The sequence below is a fragment of the Ziziphus jujuba genome, chromosome 2 (genome assembly GCF_031755915.1).
Source record: "Ziziphus jujuba cultivar Dongzao chromosome 2, ASM3175591v1".
Classification (NCBI taxonomy): domain Eukaryota; kingdom Viridiplantae; phylum Streptophyta; class Magnoliopsida; order Rosales; family Rhamnaceae; genus Ziziphus; species Ziziphus jujuba.
The window spans coordinates 28,142,897-28,161,164 of NC_083380.1; the positions used below are offsets into that span (position 1 = coordinate 28,142,897).

General features: G+C 32.0%; 3 protein-coding genes across 10 annotated transcripts; 1 reads left to right on the plus strand and 2 right to left on the minus strand.

Moving 5' to 3' along the window:
* Positions 1-3,440: 3,440 nt before the first annotated feature.
* On the plus strand, positions 3,441-9,806 carry LOC107415857 (delta-1-pyrroline-5-carboxylate dehydrogenase 12A1, mitochondrial). Of its 4 annotated transcripts, XR_007241064.2 has the most exons (17): positions 3,441-3,836; positions 4,721-4,803; positions 5,203-5,306; positions 5,558-5,625; positions 5,795-5,852; positions 5,956-6,069; positions 6,426-6,509; positions 6,877-6,981; positions 7,317-7,430; positions 7,655-7,786; positions 7,878-7,967; positions 8,059-8,148; positions 8,409-8,618; positions 8,862-8,972; positions 9,043-9,219; positions 9,348-9,427; positions 9,515-9,601. XR_007241064.2 is itself a non-coding variant. In XM_016024263.4 (16 exons), the coding sequence occupies exons 1-16, from the start codon at positions 3,751-3,753 to the stop codon at positions 9,651-9,653; spliced, it is 1,668 nt and encodes a 555-aa protein (XP_015879749.3). In that variant the 5' UTR covers positions 3,447-3,750; the 3' UTR covers positions 9,654-9,806. The 4 variants fall into 4 exon arrangements, 3 of the variants coding, with proteins under 3 accessions (XP_015879749.3, XP_015879750.3, XP_060670271.1); XM_016024263.4 differs by lacking the exon at positions 9,043-9,219 and having other exon boundaries at positions 3,447-3,836; positions 9,515-9,806; XM_016024264.4 differs by lacking the exon at positions 9,043-9,219 and having other exon boundaries at positions 3,447-3,836; positions 4,724-4,803; positions 9,515-9,806.
* Positions 9,807-10,048: 242 nt separating this feature from the next.
* Positions 10,049-13,021, minus strand: LOC107415858 (uncharacterized). Of its 2 annotated transcripts, none has more exons than XM_025072493.3 (3): positions 12,863-13,021; positions 12,236-12,262; positions 10,049-11,463 (listed from the first exon to the last, which is right to left on the minus strand). In XM_025072493.3, exon 3 carries the CDS (start codon positions 11,426-11,428, stop codon positions 10,256-10,258), a length of 1,173 nt encoding a protein of 390 aa, XP_024928261.3. In that variant the 5' UTR covers positions 11,429-11,463; positions 12,236-12,262; positions 12,863-13,021; the 3' UTR covers positions 10,049-10,255. The 2 variants fall into 2 exon arrangements, with proteins under 2 accessions (XP_024928261.3, XP_015879751.3); XM_016024265.4 differs by having other exon boundaries at positions 12,205-12,262; positions 12,863-13,020.
* A 992-nt stretch (positions 13,022-14,013) lies between these two features.
* Positions 14,014-18,146, minus strand: LOC107415850 (tRNase Z TRZ1). 4 transcript variants are annotated; one of them, XM_048473449.2, is made up of 10 exons: positions 17,983-18,119; positions 16,904-17,025; positions 16,458-16,712; positions 16,028-16,190; positions 15,878-15,948; positions 15,693-15,788; positions 15,222-15,335; positions 14,579-14,647; positions 14,390-14,464; positions 14,014-14,304 (listed from the first exon to the last, which is right to left on the minus strand). In XM_048473449.2, the coding sequence occupies exons 3-10, from the start codon at positions 16,704-16,706 to the stop codon at positions 14,230-14,232; spliced, it is 912 nt and encodes a 303-aa protein (XP_048329406.1). In that variant the 5' UTR covers positions 16,707-16,712; positions 16,904-17,025; positions 17,983-18,119; the 3' UTR covers positions 14,014-14,229. The 4 variants fall into 4 exon arrangements, with proteins under 4 accessions (XP_048329406.1, XP_048329405.1, XP_048329407.1 ...); XM_048473448.2 differs by lacking the exon at positions 16,904-17,025 and having other exon boundaries at positions 17,983-18,145; XM_048473450.2 differs by having other exon boundaries at positions 16,458-16,949; positions 17,983-18,086.
* Positions 18,147-18,268: the final 122 nt, after the last annotated feature.

The window sequence follows — 18,268 nt, forward strand, 5'->3', positions numbered from 1 at the left end:
ATTTATAGTATTATTATAAAAAGAAGAAAAAGACAATTTTCAAAATATATTCTAAATTAGATCATCCAGATTATATCTTTTTTCCCATAAAAATCAACACATAAGGTTAACTTCTTTTCGATACAACTTTTAAGGTTTTATAATACAATCACTTAATTTTTTGACTTAGCAATTTAAATCTTTAATTTTTCAAACTATTATAATTTGAACTTTATTTGACTTTTGATGATAGAGTTTAATAATCTTCTCACACGATAATATTAAAATATATTAATTTTTAAACTAAAATATATTAAAATACAAAATTTTGAAAATACATTAATTTTGCACTTTACAATCTTTTACTAAAAAAAAAATAGGCATATGTCATTTCATTGATATTAAATTATACCAAAGTTCAAGGAAAAAAAATACTAAACATTTAGATTTTTAGAATTAATTTTAAAATTTTATACTGTAGCATATTATATTTTAAAATTTGATACAGTTTAAAATTAATCACGTGAGATGATCCTTAAATTCATTACAATAAATTGAAAAATCAAAAGTTTAAATTGTTAAATTAAAAAGCTAAAGTCTAAATTGTAAAATTTCAAAAATTAAAAATATCAAAGTACAACTAATTCACACATACATAATGTATAGAGAGAGAGAGAGAGAGAGAATTAATGTAATTAATCATACATCCAATTAAAAATTAGTAAAAAAATTTAATATGTATAATAACCGTTCCAACCTTTTAAATATATAACTGTCAAAATTATTAATACTATTAAAACTATTATAATTTTAAATAAAAATCTAACAGTCTATTATGTGCATAAATTGACTAATGACCCACGAATCAAATGGAATTCCTCAACCGAGAATTGGAGGTCAGTTTATTTGCCAACTTGTACCACGTACATTTTTTTTTTTTTTTTGGTTGTTTTTTGGCAAATTGTACTAACTACTTATTGACTTAGACTTGGTTCATTACTTCAACTACACCGTCGGATTTATTTAGGTCTATTTAATATAGGCTGAACTTATAATTTATTATTATTATTATTATTATATAAACTTGTCTTTTAAAATCAAATTTAAAAGAAAAATTATTTAAAAGATTTTTAGCTTAATATTTATATCAACCTAACAAAATATTCGTATAAAATATACATATATATATATATATATAGTCAGGTTTATATTAGGAGAAAATGATAGTTTTAATATTAAATGACATTTATTTAGTCAGTAAGTCATTCAAACTAACATTTGAAAAATTGTGAATTTAAGATATTGAAATAGTCGAAAAATGCTGTAAATGAAAAAAAAGAAAAAGAAAAAAAAAACTAATTGTAACATTCTGATTAGATAATTTCCAAATTTTCTTGTAATGTACAGATAAAAGTTTGACAAACTCACATATGATTGGCAATTTAACACATTTATGCATATTAAAAAATTGTCAATTGCGAGTATTTAGATTTTATAAAATTTGAATATTAACATAGATAACATGTTGTTTAATATGAATCTTAATTTTATTAAAATTAGGATATCCATATCTAATTAAACTATATATATATATATATCCTTTTAATATTTCGAATGACTTCATTCCACTGTTTTTTTTATTTTATTTTTTTTATAAAAAATTAATACCAAACATGATGCACCCATTGAAAACACAACAAAAGAAAAAGAAAAGAAAAGTAAAAAAAGACTCTTTCAGTCTTTTAGTCATGAGGAAACCTCCGAGCACGAATAGAAATTGAATTGTTTTTATTTTGTACAATATTTTTAACTTGAAAATGCAAGTTAAATAATAAATTAGATTAATCCCTACTTTTCAAACTCAACTCTCAAATTTCCATTCAATAACTCTCAAATTTCCATTCAATAAGTTAGACTTATCAAATGATGTTACAGATGATATAATAATATTTAATTAATTTATTTTATAAATTTATTTATTTATTTAAGCGTTTACTTTTCAATATTTAAGTTATATGGATATATTAATTAATAATATTTTAATATATTATTTGATAAATATTTTGGTACTTATAATATTATTGATTTCCACTATGATTGATGAACCATACTCAACCAATCAAAGATATTTCCTATCTTCTCCAATCCCTATTTGCCCATAACGCATACCTCTTGGATAATCTAAGTGATAAAATTATTATTTTTCTCTTATAATAATTTTGAATTTGAATAGCTGTACTTAAATAAGATTATTGTTACCATTGTTAAATTTTGGTGAAAGAACTGCCTGAGGAGTCATGTCAATTGGGCCTTTAACTGTGAGCTTTGGGGTTCAAACCGGTAGGTCTTAAGAGAGGCATGCTGGATCTAGTAAAATGGGCCAAACCAATGTTAAACAAGATGACCCACTTGGACTAAGTTCCGACCCATTCCTGTATTACTTGTTTCTAAGGACTAATTTTGTTATGATTTTTCTTTTGCTTCTCACAAGTTGGTTCGTTTATTTTTTATTTAAAAAAAATTAAATTGCTTTAATATTTCCATTATATTATGTATGTGACTTATAAGAGGTAAGTCCAATTTGCTGATTCTTATTTCAATTTTTCAGTAAATATCATGTATTTTAAATATAGAAACTTGTTTTGATAAATATATATATTTATATAGAAACTTTTCGTGACAATGGATATACGCCATATTGTTGGAATAGATTTACAGATATCCATTCCTTCCACACCCTTTTTGCAATAAGATATTTAATCTTCTCCAACATCAAAAGGGCCAAAAAAAAAAAAAAAGATTATTAATCATCAAATTTTTTATTCCATAATATTTAAAATTGTAAATTGAGAACAAATCAAACAAATAAGCAAAGAAATAAAAATAATTATATTATACTACCATATTATAATAATACTGCCTTTGCCACGGAATTTTGTACCATAAAATGATAATGCAATTATACTACCATATTATATTTCCGACAACGCAGAGAAGATAAACATAAAGATGTATCAAGTTGGAAACGTTATCTTACAAGTAAGTTCCAGCTGGATTTACCCAAAAAACAAAAGTAGATTCCAGCTAGTGCTAGTCGTCTTTATCAGCTCATAGCAACTGACTCATTTTTTCGCTGAATATCATAGCGACTGACTCTCGTGCTTGCGTATTTTATTCTTCAACATCTAAACTATGAGAAAAAAAACTTAGGTCGAATTGGTATCATATCATCATCATCTATAAATGTTTATAAATCATTTTTAATGTAAATTCAATAATTCAATAATCACACATAATATCATGTAATACCAAAATAAACCATATACATCCTATAAATATTTTATTAAGCTTTTCTACGTATAAATGGTATGTTATTTATACAATAGTTGTATACGAGGTGGTTTTTTTTCAGAAAGTACAAAAAAAAAAAAAAAAGGAAAAAAAAAACATAATCTTCTGAAGTATAAAAATGCAACTCCACTGTGATCAAATGGGTGATGCCCACATGCAATTATATCTCGTCTCCATAACCTACACTTGGACGATTGATTGAATTGGTGTATATTGGGATGTGAAATGACAGTAAAACACAAAAACATGGTATTTTAGTGTACCAAGAACCCAGTCGATATTTCACGCACACGGCTTCTCATTTTTAGGCCTTCAGTCTTTGCCACCCCACTTCTAGAGTTTGTAAAAAAATTAGACACCCTTTTGATTTTCTAGAGAAAAAAAACCAATTTGTGTGTTGGTATTCTGTCATCATCCACCATGAATAAGTTTCTAGTTTGCAGAAAAATGAGATTCGGAGCTCCTCAAACAGCCTTAAGTTTGTTCAGTTCATTTAACCTCTCGAGGTATATAATTTTTATGGTTTTCTGCTTCAAATTCTTAAATTTGGTTTGGTGGGGTTTTTGATTGGATTATAAATGTTTATGGGTTTAGTGTACTTCTGAGTATAAAAGTTTGGAAATTGATGATATTGGGTTCCGTTTTATTGCTCAATTTGTTTTCGTATATTTTAATTTTTTATTTTTTTTTTAATGCTCTGAGTTGCAAACTTCTGCATAGAACTATTCATGATCAGACAAGTATGAAAAGAAAATCTTTTGGTCACAATTGAGATTGTATGTGTTAGTTGTATGATGGTTGGAGTTTTAATATGAAAAAAGGGAGGATTTTTTTTTTTCTTTTTTTTTTTGAAAAAAATGGTCCTTCAACGGGTTGGGTAATTCTAATTCTGGCTAGATTTGGAAGTTAATCTTAATTCAAGACATATTACTGAGTGATTGTGATCATTGATTCTTGTAGAAGCCCTGAAATTCTGCATTTTGATAGGCTTTCTGATTTGGAACCATCACCGATTGTTCAAGAATATTAGTTAAATTTTTATAAAAAATATAGCTTAGCTGCATATAAGGTATAGTTTGGTTCATATTTAGGCTGAGTTCGGATGCTTCAGTAAATGCATATGAATTCCCTGCTGCTTTCTGCTTTTGAAATTTAACTTTGTCAGCAGAATCAACCTTGCCAGCAAAGGTTCTCTACTTTTTTCAAAATAGGGCCAATCCATACATATGTAGTTCTGATGATTTCTATTTGTTGATACAAAGAAGATATTCGACCTGATAATGCTTGTCTTTTGATTTATATAAACATGGTTGTAGCGTTTCTTCTACTGGTGATGCTGTATGTGCCAAGTATCTGAATCTGTTTATGAATAATTTTGTATGTTATACAGCAGATCTCTTCATTCTTTGCCATTTGCAACTGTCGAAGCTGAAGCGATATCAGGTTCACAGCCAGCCGAAGTACAGAACTTGGGTAGGTCCTGTATTGACTTCTTTAGCTGAACGGCTGTTTATCTTTTTTTTCTTTTAAAAAAGTTATCAGGTATGTTAGTTATGAAAACGATAAGGTCTAGCTCAAACTCCAGCCTAACCTCCAGAAATGATGGACATTTTCATTAGAATAAAAATTTATTTATCACATATAGTGCTTTGCCTCAGTAAAACCTGATCTCATGCATAATGTGATGCACTTAAAGCAGAAAATGGTATTGGAGTAAATTTGGAGTAAAATTATTGAACATTTAAAGCCAGTTTAATTCTGTTGAGTAATTCTTTAATTTCTCTATTTAGTTTCTATTGCCTTATATTTTCCATCTTATCTTATGTAGTATGATTAATATAGTATTCAATATGAAATAGCTCTACCTTTTAGTGCAGGGTAAATGGACAGGATCTTCATGTTGGAATACAATTGTGGATCCTTTAAATGGGGAACCATTTATGAAAGTTGCTGAGGTTGATGAAACAGGAATTCAGGTATGTCCATTGATGTGGTGTTTGATGGCTTTATGACTGTGTTTTCACCTGAAATTTTATAGTTAAGCAAATGGAGTATGTCTAACCTATTAAGCGCACACCTCAGCTCTTTATTTTAGGCACCTAGGGTTGCTTTTTAATCCCATCTTTCAATTTTCCTCCTCAATCTTTTTTTTATTATGTAACTTTACAATGTTATATATCATTTATTTACACCATAATTATCTCCAACTATTGGACTGCTTTGGCAGCCCTTTGTGGAGAGCTTGTCCAGGTGTCCCAAGCATGGTTTACACAATCCCTTTAAAGATCCTGAGAGGTTTGTGTATAGTTTTGATCTACTTCGTTTATCTCTGGTACCTATTTTTTTTTTTTATTTTGGCTTCAGATTTAGAACATAGAGGACACTTTGATTTTTATAGCCTTTTATTATGAAAGAGTTTATACTTATGACAATATATGTACAAAATGAAATATTATTTTCATAGGTATCTTTTATTTGGAGATATATCTGCAAAGGCAGCTCACATGCTTTCGCTGCCAAAGGTAACATGTTTAAATAAAAAGGGCTTTTACTTTGCATTTTTTCACTTATTTGTACATTCAGATTACTAGTGTGGCAATAGTTTTCATTTTCTCTGGCTTTTAGGTTGCAGATTTCTTCACGAGATTAATACAAAGGGTTGCTCCAAAGAGTTACCAGCAGGCTTTTGGGGAAGTTTATGTTACTCAAAAATTTCTGGAAAATTTCTCTGGTGATCAGGTACAAATGAATCTATCTTGTTGACCTATTTGTTCACTGAAGACCGTAATAAAAGGATAACAAAAGGACTCAGCCTTCATAATGTCCAACTGGCGCTGGATGACCTGAGCTTCTCAATTTCTTACTATGTTCCATTTTCATTCAAGTAGGTTGTTGAACTGAATCTACTGAACAATTTCCTTCCTGAAACTATATTGCAAAATTGCAATTATGTGTAGTTTCTCTTTAAAAGGAGGAATATGCTCTAAATATAACTGCAATTCATAACAGTTCCTTAATGGTAGAATCTTTTTTCAAAGTTTACTAAACATATGTTCAGTATTTGTTTATTTTCTTTTTTTTCTACAATGTGGCAGGTTCGTTTTCTTGCAAGGTCTTTCGGGGTCCCTGGAAATCATCTTGGACAGCAAAGTCATGGCTTCCGTTGGCCTTATGGTCCTGTAAGACATCATGAACATTGTTTGTTATTGTAAAAGCTAGACCATTACCTACACAGATGGTGTCTCAATACTATACCAAGCATGGGGAAATCAATTATCTATTAGGGGCACTGTCACCTATTTGGTAGTTCCTTTTTGAAGAGATGTAATTTGTTTGCATATTGTAATGTCGTCTTGACATTGGATCAGGTTTCATTTGTTAGAAATATGATTACCATGACACGACGGCAAGATTGATAAATATGTTGTGTAAATGAATTTGTTTGTTCCAATGTTGAATTGTCTTGCATCACATAATTTATTTTCATTGAAGTGGTTATTTTTTTATGTACAACGAGGATGGATGTTCTAAAGAGTGTTTTTGCAGGTTGCCATTATTACTCCCTTCAATTTCCCACTAGAAATACCTGTACTTCAGTTGATGGGTGCACTTTATATGGGAAACAAGCCGGTTCTCAAAGTTGATAGCAAGGTAGGCACTGTTTATATCATTTTGGTACTGACAGTCTGAATTCTATGTCTTTTTTAGTGATTTTCGGTAGGATTTCATGTCTTATTTATGAATTAACCATAAGTATAATTTAATGGTGAAGAAGTTAAATTTATGTGGGGAAATGTACTTTCATTTCTAAAAGAGGCAACAAGAATGTGGCAATTAAAGTTATTGAACTTGTGTTTACGTAAATTGTTGTTCCTTCTTTCCAACTATAATTAACTTTTTCGTTTCTTTACTTTGGAGTTTGCTTGTATCGCTTTTCGCTGTTTCAGTTGGTAAATTATGAGCTTTCAATGAACCATGTTATGTAGGTAAGCCTTGTGATGGAACAAATGACACGGCTGCTTCATTACTGTGGTTTACCAGTGGAAGACGTTGACTTCATAAATTCTGATGGAAAGACAATGAACAAGCTGCTATTGGAGGTTGGTTCATTATAGTTGCTTTTGATGTTGTTGGTTGTTAATATTTATTAGTATCAGAAGATTCTAATCATACTTGATGTTTCTCAATAGGCTACCTCGATGGTTTCTTTTGTGATCATTGATGGCATAACCATCCATGTTGAAAGTTTCTTTTGCAATTCAAATGATGTTTCAATGATTGCATGTAGATTTGTGAACTGAATTTTACTTTTAATGCTTAACAGGCAAATCCACGAATGACCCTCTTTACTGGTAGCTCGAGAGTGGCAGATAAATTGGCTGTTGATCTAAAGGGTCGTATTAAGTTGGAAGATGCAGGATTTGACTGGAAAATCTTGGGGCCTGATGTTCAGGAGGTCTCTTACAAGCAATTTTCCTCTGCCGAATATGTAGTTCTTCACTTTCCAATTCAATGTCATTGTTAATTATTTGGTTGTTGATTGGCAGGAGGATTATGTTGCTTGGGTCTGTGATCAGGATGCATATGCATGCAGTGGTCAGAAGTGCTCAGCACAATCAATTCTATTCATGCACGAGGTTAGTTTATACAGTTTAATGTAAGGCTTCTTTCACCAATGCTATCTTTGTGTTTCTTTCTTCTTGATGGTTTGTTATTGCTCTTATGCAGAACTGGTCCAAAAGTTCTCTTATATCCAAACTGAAAGATCTCGCCGAGAGAAGGAAGCTAGAAGATTTAACTATCGGCCCTGTCCTAACAGTATGTTAGCTACTTACACTGCTATTTTTAATTCTTTTGGTACATTTCATTACAGTACACACCCCTAGCTCAATTGATAATCTTTTGTTAGTTGAAATGAGAACATGGAAATAACAGTTTACATAGACTTATTTTGTTTATAGTTTTTCTATCGCGTAAAATCACAGGTCACCTGATGTTCTGTAGAGTTCCATGAGTACTCTATTATGTAAAATCAAGCACTATTAATTTGGTTGATTTTGCTACCTTTGTATTTGCAGTTTACAACTGAAGCAATTCTAGAACACATGAACAAATTGCTCCAGATACCAGGTTCAAAGCTACTCTTTGGCGGCGAACGTTTAAAGAATCATTCCATTCCACCTGTATATGGTGCTATCAAACCAACAGCCATTTATGTTCCTGTTGAAGAACTTCTGAAGGACAACAACTATGACCTTGTAACTAAAGAAATTTTTGGGCCCTTCCAGGTAAACAATAAGTCATAATATGATTGCTTTTACATTTTCAGGTGTGTACTGGACTTCATCTCAAAACCTTCCGTTTTACTTTGCAAGTCAATTTTTATATGGAAAACAAGCCGAGAGAGTTGAAACCTAAAGTTATCTTTTTTCTTGTTTAAATTATTTTAGCAAATTGATTTTTTTTTTTGTTTTTGTTTTTTTGGTAGGACGAAGCTAACATTTATCGATATTAATGTATTTGCTTTTTAGGTTGTCACCGAATACAGCAAAGAACAACTCCCATTGGTGTTGGATGCCCTGGAGAGGATGCATACACATTTAACAGCTGCTGTTGTTTCAAATGATCTTCATTTTCTGCAGGCAAGATTTGAGTCTTTTATGTTTTAATGAAAACATCTCATACATGTTTAACACTTGACTATTACTACAGACAATAAATTCTTGGTAGTTACTGTATGCTTTGGAATAGACTTCACCATAGACTTGTACATGCTTATTTTGATAATCCCAAATCCAAATGGAAAGTACTTTTAATGCATATGACATTGCATATCAACAACGTCTTGGCAGTCCTACACTTTCTCACTTGCCTCAGGACAGCACACTAGTTTGTTCTTTTCTGGCCCTCTCTGTCGTATTACAGAGTCGTCAGTCAATGAATTTTTCCTTCAAGGGTGGAGTCTAGATGAGGCTTTTGAAGTTTTATCCTGTTTGTTGTCAAATTCCATCTTGCAGGAAGTTCTTGGCAAATCGGTGAATGGGACTACATATGCTGGACTAAGAGCAAGAACAACTGGAGCTCCACAAAATCACTGGTCGGTATAAACTTTTATGATATGTTTGTAAGGTTAAATGAGGAGCTTTCCAGGTGCTAAATATGTCAAAATGATGGTTTATGACAGGTTTGGACCGGCTGGAGATCCCAGGGGTGCAGGAATTGGGACCCCGGAAGCGATAAAGCTTGTTTGGTCTTGCCACAGAGAAATCATCTATGACTTTGGTCCAGTGCCTAGACAATGGGAAATTCCACCTTCCACCTAAATAGAGACATGGTGACTAGGAAAATAAAACCAACAATGTAATGCAGACTAGCTTGTGTTTTTAAAGCTTTTTATACTTCAATAATGCATTTCACCGTGCCAATGTTAATTAGTCCTGTTACCACTTCCTGAGCTATAGAATTAAATTTGCGAATTTTGTTTGCAAATTTTACATAAAGTTTTGAGCTACTCTATTTTTCAATATTTTCATTACAAAGAAACAGGTTACGTGAATATTAGAAATTGCAACGGGAGCAGACACAGGATCCATTTTCTTACCATTAACAGTTTTTATGTTAATTTTAATTTCTATCTTATATTTTAAGAGTGTTTTTGCCAACTAGACAATTTACGGTAGAACCATATAATATTGAACTGCGTAAGAAGCTTTATAGATTGAAGAATCAAAATCGGAATTGTTAATCTGGGCAAACATAAATGAACATCTGTGGCTTTCAGAGACAATTGGTATTGAGAGGGAGAGAACAAAATTCTTCACCTAGATCAAAAATACCCATTCCCAATCCAGATGACCATGAAATTACAACCGTAGTATAGACTCGATTATGCTAACACATTGATAACTGGAAAGCTCCAGGCATCTTACACTTGAATTCTCACTTTCTCAGCTATGTTAGCCACAGAACAACTAAGTTTTGCTTCCAGGGCTAAAGATGTAACCAATTCATTCATAGACATAAGCTCTTGATGAAACTCCGGATGCAAAACCAATGCAGAATAATTCTCATCCAACACCAACCCAATACATTTAACCACATCTTCAAGCTTAGGAACCCAATCACAAGCTTTCAAACCCAGAGAAGTTGATGCCTTAGGACAGGGACCGGCTTGAGGAAACCTCTCATATTTCTTCAGCCATTTTCCCAAGTAAGTGATCAAACCTCTCGTCTCCTCACCATTCAACTTGGCAATGGCAGATGCAAATACCACTTCATCAAGATTCTCGGATGACAACAAATAATGCAAACAGAGCTCTGGAGAAGAAAATCCATCATGGGCCAACATAAGCAAAATTGCAGCCTCTTTTGCCAATGAAGATTTCTTCCCGCTAAGACTTTTATTGGCAGCTTTGTCCATTGCTAACAAAGCTTGGCTCTCCCATTCCTTGCGCACATCAACTGCATTACCATAAGCATTTTTGGGCAAACCAAGGAAAAACCTCAAGATTAGGAGTAATTCAGATGGCCCAAGATTAGAAGCATGCTTAATGCACTGACAAAGCAAGTCGGCCCTCTTCTTTGTCACAAGTCTATGAACCAAATTGGAATAACAAGAATTTTCAATAAGCCTGTTGATAATCAGAGTTTCCACCAATTCCCAAATCTCAAAAGTAACACAAGCTTCCAAAACCAAACTGGCAACATCCTTGCCCATCAATGATCCTACCTTCTGAACTAAAACCCGGGTATACTCATTATCAGACCGATTAACTCCAATTGAAAGTCCAGCATTTTTTGAAATTTTCTCAAGAAATTCATTCAGAATACCCAAGAACTCCTCTTTACCAAAATTGTTGGGGTTTTTGAGCTCCCGTCTCAGCTTGGTAAAGAACTTTTTACACTGGGTAATAAGCTCTGAGTCAGATTCAGATATTTTCCATCCTGTAACAGGAATAACAAGCGATGAAACATTTGAGTCATCGAGATTCAAACTGGGAAAAATAGAAACTGGATCCAGAACAATGGGGTAGTCTGATGGTATTATGGGAGATTGGGTACTGGCCAAGCCCTCATAGATCTGTTCAAGCAAAGTCATGCCTTAAAAAGTCGTGAATAACAAAAATCCCAAACCTGTGGCATTGATAGATTAAAGAAAAAGAAAATTAGAGCAACATCATGGTTAATAAACACAGCAACAATACTTCTCCACAAAAACAAAACAAGACAAAACAAAATGCTTAACATCTATCAAAAATATTATTCAAAGCAAATGCGAGCCTTAGTATACAAGGAGACAGAACTAGGTGAACAAGGAGACGGAACTAGGTGAGCCATCATTGTAAGTGACATATGTTAAGTGCACTAAATATTGAAATGTAAGAACAAGCTAAGAACATAATTTTCTACATTCTATAAAGAGGGCAAAAAAAAAAATGTAAAACTTAATGGCCTCCATGCTTTGAGTAACGTTTGGAACATTGAAAACCTACAACCATGGATGCAAGGAAAAAAAAAAAAAAAAATTCAAGTAAAAGCAGAAGCAGCAGCTATATATTACTAACATATCGTTACTTCTTTAACAGGATAACAAGCATGAAGAGCGATGATACTGTAAAAACCTTCCAACAACAATAATAGTAAACTTAAACTAAAATAAGGGTTCAAGCATAAAAGAAACAAATAACATTTAACTATGAATCTCTAGCTTATATTCTTGATGAATAAACAAGAAAATTAGAGTCCTAATGAAATTCAGGAAAATGCAAATAAACCCGCATGTCTATTGATACATATATCTACTCCATATAATCATTAAGTAAGCAAAAGAATCAATCAAAAATAACTAAACAGAAAATAAGAAAAAGGAACTACTTGATTCACTTCGAAAATTTGAGCAGAATACCAAAATAGCTGAGGAGACTCGGAGAATCTGCATTAAGAAAAATAAGAAAATAAGAACGAATTAAAGAAAACCGTAACAGAAAATTTAACACAATCAAGTTTACTAAAGTACAAATCAACGAACAGAAATACACCCAAAATATTGGAATTACCAACAACCAGTATAAAAAAATATAAGAAAAATATACAGATTTCTAATATATTTGTAAACATTTATTTACTAGGAAAAAAAAAAGTGCATTGAAACAGCATTGTTACCCACAGAAGGAACAATAAGCATTTTTGTTTTAAAAATATTACAGAATTAAAAAAAAAATGCTTAGAAAATTCAGTGCGTCATGGTCAAAACCAGTATATTTTGTACCATCAGAATTTACAACAATTTGATCGATCAAATTCAAGGGCAAAAAACTCCTTTTCGATATTCTATTCCAAAATTTGACAAAACACACAAGCTTTTTTCTTTTTTGTTCACGTTTAGAACCAAAAAGACGCAAAATTTGAAGCATATCCCTTTTAAAATAAAAAAAGTGGGCGCAGAGAGAGAGAGAGAGAGAGAGGGAATGAGCCGTTCGAAGGTGAAGAGATAGAGAGAGAGATAGAGAGAGAGAGAGGGAGGGAGGCGTACCGGTGGAAGGACGTGGTGGTGCTCCACTGCCGGAGTGGAAGGAGAAAGAGTAAGAGAAGAGCTGAATGGGCTTCGTGACGGCCGAATTTGATTTCTTTTTAGAGTCTAGGGCTTTGCCGATTCACCTTCACCATGGAGAGGCTTAAGCTTTAAAATCCATATTTTTTTAATATTTTATTATTATCATTATTATTAATTAAGGGAGCTAAAAACGAACAAAATGTTTTATTTTAATATTTTAATAAATAATAATATTTAATATATTTTTTTATGGTTCTATTTCACGAAGTATAATATAAGTATAGGGTTTTTATTTTTATTTTTTTATTTATTAGGATGGAGATTAAATTTTATATTTTTACTATTTTATTGGTGTTGTAGTGTAAGTTGTAACAAATTATTTATAATTGAACATCCAATAATTTATTATCCAACATCCAAAAATTATTTTTGTAGAATCTTACATGTTTTATTATGATTCTGCACACAATAGTTTGGTTTATACTTGCTAAATTTTTCCTAAAGACAAAAAAAGAGGGGGAAAAAAAAGGATTTATGAATAGTTGTCTAAGATTATATATATAGATATATATATTTTGATAATCCCACCTAAAAAATATAAAATAAGATAATATTATAATATGGGTTTTCAAGGATAATTTATTTTTTTTCCTTCAAAAAATTAAATAAAATAGTTTACTGTTTTCATTTTCTTTTTCTAAAGTGGTAACCAAAAAAAACAAATATTTGATTTAAATGTATAAACTATTTTAATGAAAAAAAAAATTGATAGAAGAGATAATTTTAAATAATACAAAACTATTGTAAAAATTTAAAGGGAGATTTTTATAATTTTCCATGAATTAAAATTGTATATTATTTTTATGTATTTTTCATAAAATCGATAACAATTAATTAAAAAATAATTCATTGCTGATGTTCGCTTTCAGTTGCATGTGTCGTCTATAGAAAACAAAGTTGGAGAAAATTGAAACAAAAGTTGAAGTTCACAGTTTTTTTTTTTGAGTTCACAGTTACGTTTGTAATTTTCTATACGAAAATATACAAAATTGTTTACTATAGGTTTGTTTCAATTTTAACAATATTATGTAACTTTTATTTTACTTTTGTAACAATATGAATACCCAATATAAATATTTGTTTCGTTTAACGTGTATAATTGAACTAATTGGATAGAGTTTTTACATCATCTCTAAAAATGTAAAAGATAAAACCCTAAACCATTGTTTCATAAACTTTGTATTCCATGAAACACCTAAATTATAACAAGCGGGTGATCCTTGATGGAAGGGTGATCCTTGATGGAAAAAGTGGAAGATGATCCATCAGCCTCCATTACCTATCCTTTAGAAACCTTCTGTAAGTGCAAAAATTCGGCCTGCTAAAGGCGGAGGCAATGCGGATACAGCTTCTTGAATTTCCTGGTAAGCCATGATTGAAAACTCAACAATTTAAGTATGACAGAGAACGCAGAAGAGAGAAGAAGATCATACAATAGTTATATACCTTTACTGAATATCGAGCTGAAAAGTGAATCAGAAGAATTGCTTTGTTCTCAAACTTATCTTTGTGACTAATTATCTGGTAAATGGAAAGCGGCATATCAGAAAACCAATAAGAAGAGATGCAGCATTCATCGGAAAACAACAAAGAGATCAAGAAAAACTTGTTAATTAAAAGACTTTAGACACTAACCTCATGTAGATGAGTGTGTCCATACTCTCTTGAATGTTCAACCGAAACCGAGTCATCAACGAAGGTACTCTGCATGAAAAGAAAGGAATTAAGATCTACCCTTGAAACAAACCTATTCAACTTTGAGCATGACAGCTTCATGTAGATATTAAATAATTAAAAAAAGTGTGTGTGTGTTCCAAGAAGAAATGCATATCTTCAATATAAGGCATGTCAACAAGATAGATTTTACAGTCCGTACTTCAGTCCAGATAATACATAATGCACACTGAGATAACCTTGCGTGCACCTAAAGTTTTACGATATCTTTTATAGCCAACACCTTAAAAGCAGGGCCATAGGATGGTTAAGAGTATGAGATACTCTTTAACGTGAGCTAATGCAGTTTTATGAGAGTATTACTCACACATCTAAATGACCATTAACCCTTCATCCCCAAAATCTTAAAACTGCATCATTCCATGAGAGACCAATAATTTATATAAGATGACTCAGTATCTTCTATATATATATATAACCAATAAAAAAAATTAGCACACCTCCATAACTAGAATCTTTGCTCCAACAATTTATATAAGATGACTCAGTATCTTCTCTCTCTCTCTATATATATATATATAACCAATAAAAAAAATTAGCACACCTCCATAACTAGAATCTTTGCTCTCAAAACATCAATGTTACTTTTGTCAACTATAAAGTCAGCTGTGGTGTCTCCCGTAAAAGCAATTTGAGGTTCTGTCACGGTGTACGTAATCTGAGAAGAAGCAAAACTCAACCTGGTTAACGACACACTGGAAGAAGGAATGAAGAAAAAGTAGACAGAAATATCATGACAAGCCCTGCTGACAAGAAACGAAAAATTAAACACAACATAAATTGCTTAAGGTACTCTGTACAGAAAAAATTAAGGTACTATGTTTTACTGTCTCAATAATTTTCTAGTTAATCAAACAAACAAGGAGAGGGAGAGGGGAAGAAAGCGAGAATGTTCAGTCATGTTGTGCTATACCAGCATTTAATAATTATATATAGGCATATATAAATATATATTATTAAAAAAGTTGCTACCAAGCGATTAATAAAGTTTATGAACACAACTACAAAGACACACCTCCACACCTGATGATTTCAAGCTTTTAATCTCATTCCCGGAAAGGCCAATATACTCTTGCTTAAGTTTCTGTTTTACAGAGAAAACTACGTAACCCTGTGATATATAATGCACCGGACAGTTAGTACTTTAATGCATCTCAAAGTATATGCGAAAGAGAATGTATTACAACTCTAATAGGATACCTGGCTTGGAATGACGTGGTAAGTCCTAAAAGCTTGTACTTTAAGATCCCTTCTTATTTGCAACTCTTCTCCTGCATATTAAGCTTCATAAGACGTGGAAAAAGCTAATTCTTCAGATGATGGGGAATTTAAATATAAATCAGACATTACCCACATCCAAGCCAATGAGATTGTGGTTCAGCTCTGATTGGTCCATTTTTCGGTGCACCTCAAATAGTTTCTCTACATCTTCTTTTATAGATGTCGGTACAATAATTGTAGGGGGCTTCATACCATATAATCCACGAGTTGCAACATACATGGGCAATCCTCCCTGTCATACATTGAGACATCTACGTTCAATCTATCCGCCAAACCATGTTAACCAAAAAGAACATATCATGAAAAAAGAGAGAAAATAATCCAATTTCATTAAAGTTATTTTTCTTTTTTAATTTCCTTTAAGGGATTAGGAGGGTCTTCAAAATATTATAAAATTTCACCTATGAAATTTACATTGATGGAAGATTCATCAAATACCCGCATACAATTAGGAAAGAGAGTGACCAAACAAGTCCAGAAAGATGACAAAGGAGCTTACAATGTGGTCCATGTGCCCATGAGAGATGAAAAGGAAATCCTGTGAGATGGCACGCTGGGGGCAGCGTCCGATGTCGAAGGCTAACTTGAGGGTTGGGAAGATTATACAAGTTTCATGGCCTCCAATGGATAAACCCTCAACTGGGTACCCTTCAATATTCAACCCCATGTTTTTCCTTGAAGCTTGGTCCAAGTCTGAGTTGGGCTCCTCACTGTCAAACTTGGAATTTTTGCTTTCACTGCCAGCCATAAGACACTATAACAACAACAACAGCAAGACCAGAAATAAGAGCAGATAGAGGGCGATAAAGGTCCCCGAGGGGATTATGAAGCTTAGAGTCTGGAATTTTGAAGCATAGAAAGAAAGAGAGCTAGCAATGCTGTTTTGGGCCTTTTTTTACGCAATTTGTGGGGTTCTTTACATAACCTAAATACTCATTTCTTTACCAGATTGCTCCTCTTTTTCTCCTCATTTCTTCCATGATTCGGGCAACTGTGAAATCATAGTAAACCTCAAACCTCAAACCTCGAACCTTCAAACTTCTAAAATCACAAGTAATTCCCATAACCTATTTCCTCAATGTATACAACAGAAAATCATATTTAAAAAAAAAAAAAAAAAAAAGACTGCAGTCATTTTGAGAAAACTAATAATAAAAAAATAAGTTTCAAACTGGCCAGCCATAGCCACACATGACCATGGCTTTCAAATACTCAAAAGGAAAACTAATTTGAAGGTGCCACAGCCAACCATCGTTGCCCATGGCCATCCATTCTTCTCTTTAGCAGCTAATCAGCACTTTTTACTGATCGACAGTCAGGTCAATCAATTGAACAATAATAAGGAGTTCAAATACATAAAAATACAGTATGCTTATCAAGCTCCTATAGAAATATCAAATGAAATGAAAACTCATCAATTCAAACTTAAAACTAACTAATGCAAACTCATCGATTCAAACTTAAAACTAAGTAATACCAGTTCACACTATTTTGTTTCCGCATGGGCCTAATTTTACCAATCTCAATAAGTTTAATCCCAAATTTTCCTAGATAGTAAGGCTGCTCTGTCTAAAAAATATCTTTTAAACTCAAAGGTAAATAAAAGTACCATTCAATGAATACCCAAAACAAATCCTCAATGAAAAATGTAATAATTTAGTATCATAGATTTTTTTTTAATTTAAGATTCTCAAATGCAAAAAAAAACTGCAATACTATCCACCCCACTCTCAACAAAATATTTTCTCATTCTGTGGTTTATGATCATTCCAGAAAAAAAAAAAAAAAAAGTAATAATAATAAAGAAGACCAAATAGTCCACCTAAATTGGCATCTCGTTGTCATTTTCAGTTTAGCTATGATGAAAACCAACCAATCAAATACGAACTCACAAAGATTCAGCAACGCAGAACTGTTTTCCAACTCAAAAATCGAAAACCAAAATGCATACAAACTAACCAAAAGAAATAAATAGAAAAGAAGCCTAATAAATAAATTAAATACACGAAAAACTCAAAAAATACCTGATTGATGGAGGAGACTAAGCTGTCCAAACTCGAAAGGAAGTGAGAGAGAGAGAGAGAGATAGAGAGAGAGAGAGAGAGAGAGAGAGAAGCTTTTTCGGTTTGGGGCAAAAATTCATACCCTAATAAAGAAATTAGTGGGACGGTTAGCTACAGAAATTTGAATCTTATATATTTAGAGATAAAATTACAATCTACACCCCGCTTTGCTTTTAACAGATTTTCTAAATTACACTTTTTGAAGGGACTAAATTGTATTTCTGCAAACCTGAAAAAATTTTGTTTG

Bases quoted from the DNA above. Each gene is read 5' to 3' on its own strand.
- LOC107415857 (XM_016024263.4), top strand. From the start codon at position 3,751: ATGAATAAGTTTCTAGTTTGCAGAAAAATGAGATTCGGAGCTCCTCAA. The intron at 7,431-7,654 runs GTTGGTTCATTA...AATGCTTAACAG, and splicing joins TGAACAAGCTGCTATTGGAG to GCAAATCCACGAATGACCCT. The intron at 7,787-7,877 runs GTCTCTTACAAG...GTTGATTGGCAG, and splicing joins TGGGGCCTGATGTTCAGGAG to GAGGATTATGTTGCTTGGGT.
- LOC107415858 (XM_025072493.3), bottom strand. From the start codon at position 11,428: ATGACTTTGCTTGAACAGATCTATGAGGGCTTGGCCAGTACCCAATCT.
- LOC107415850 (XM_048473448.2), bottom strand. From the start codon at position 16,706: ATGGCTGGCAGTGAAAGCAAAAATTCCAAGTTTGACAGTGAGGAGCCC. The intron at 15,949-16,027 runs GTAATGTCTGAT...CTTAATATGCAG, and splicing joins TCTCATTGGCTTGGATGTGG to GAGAAGAGTTGCAAATAAGA. The intron at 15,789-15,877 runs GTATCCTATTAG...TATATATCACAG, and splicing joins ACCACGTCATTCCAAGCCAG to GGTTACGTAGTTTTCTCTGT.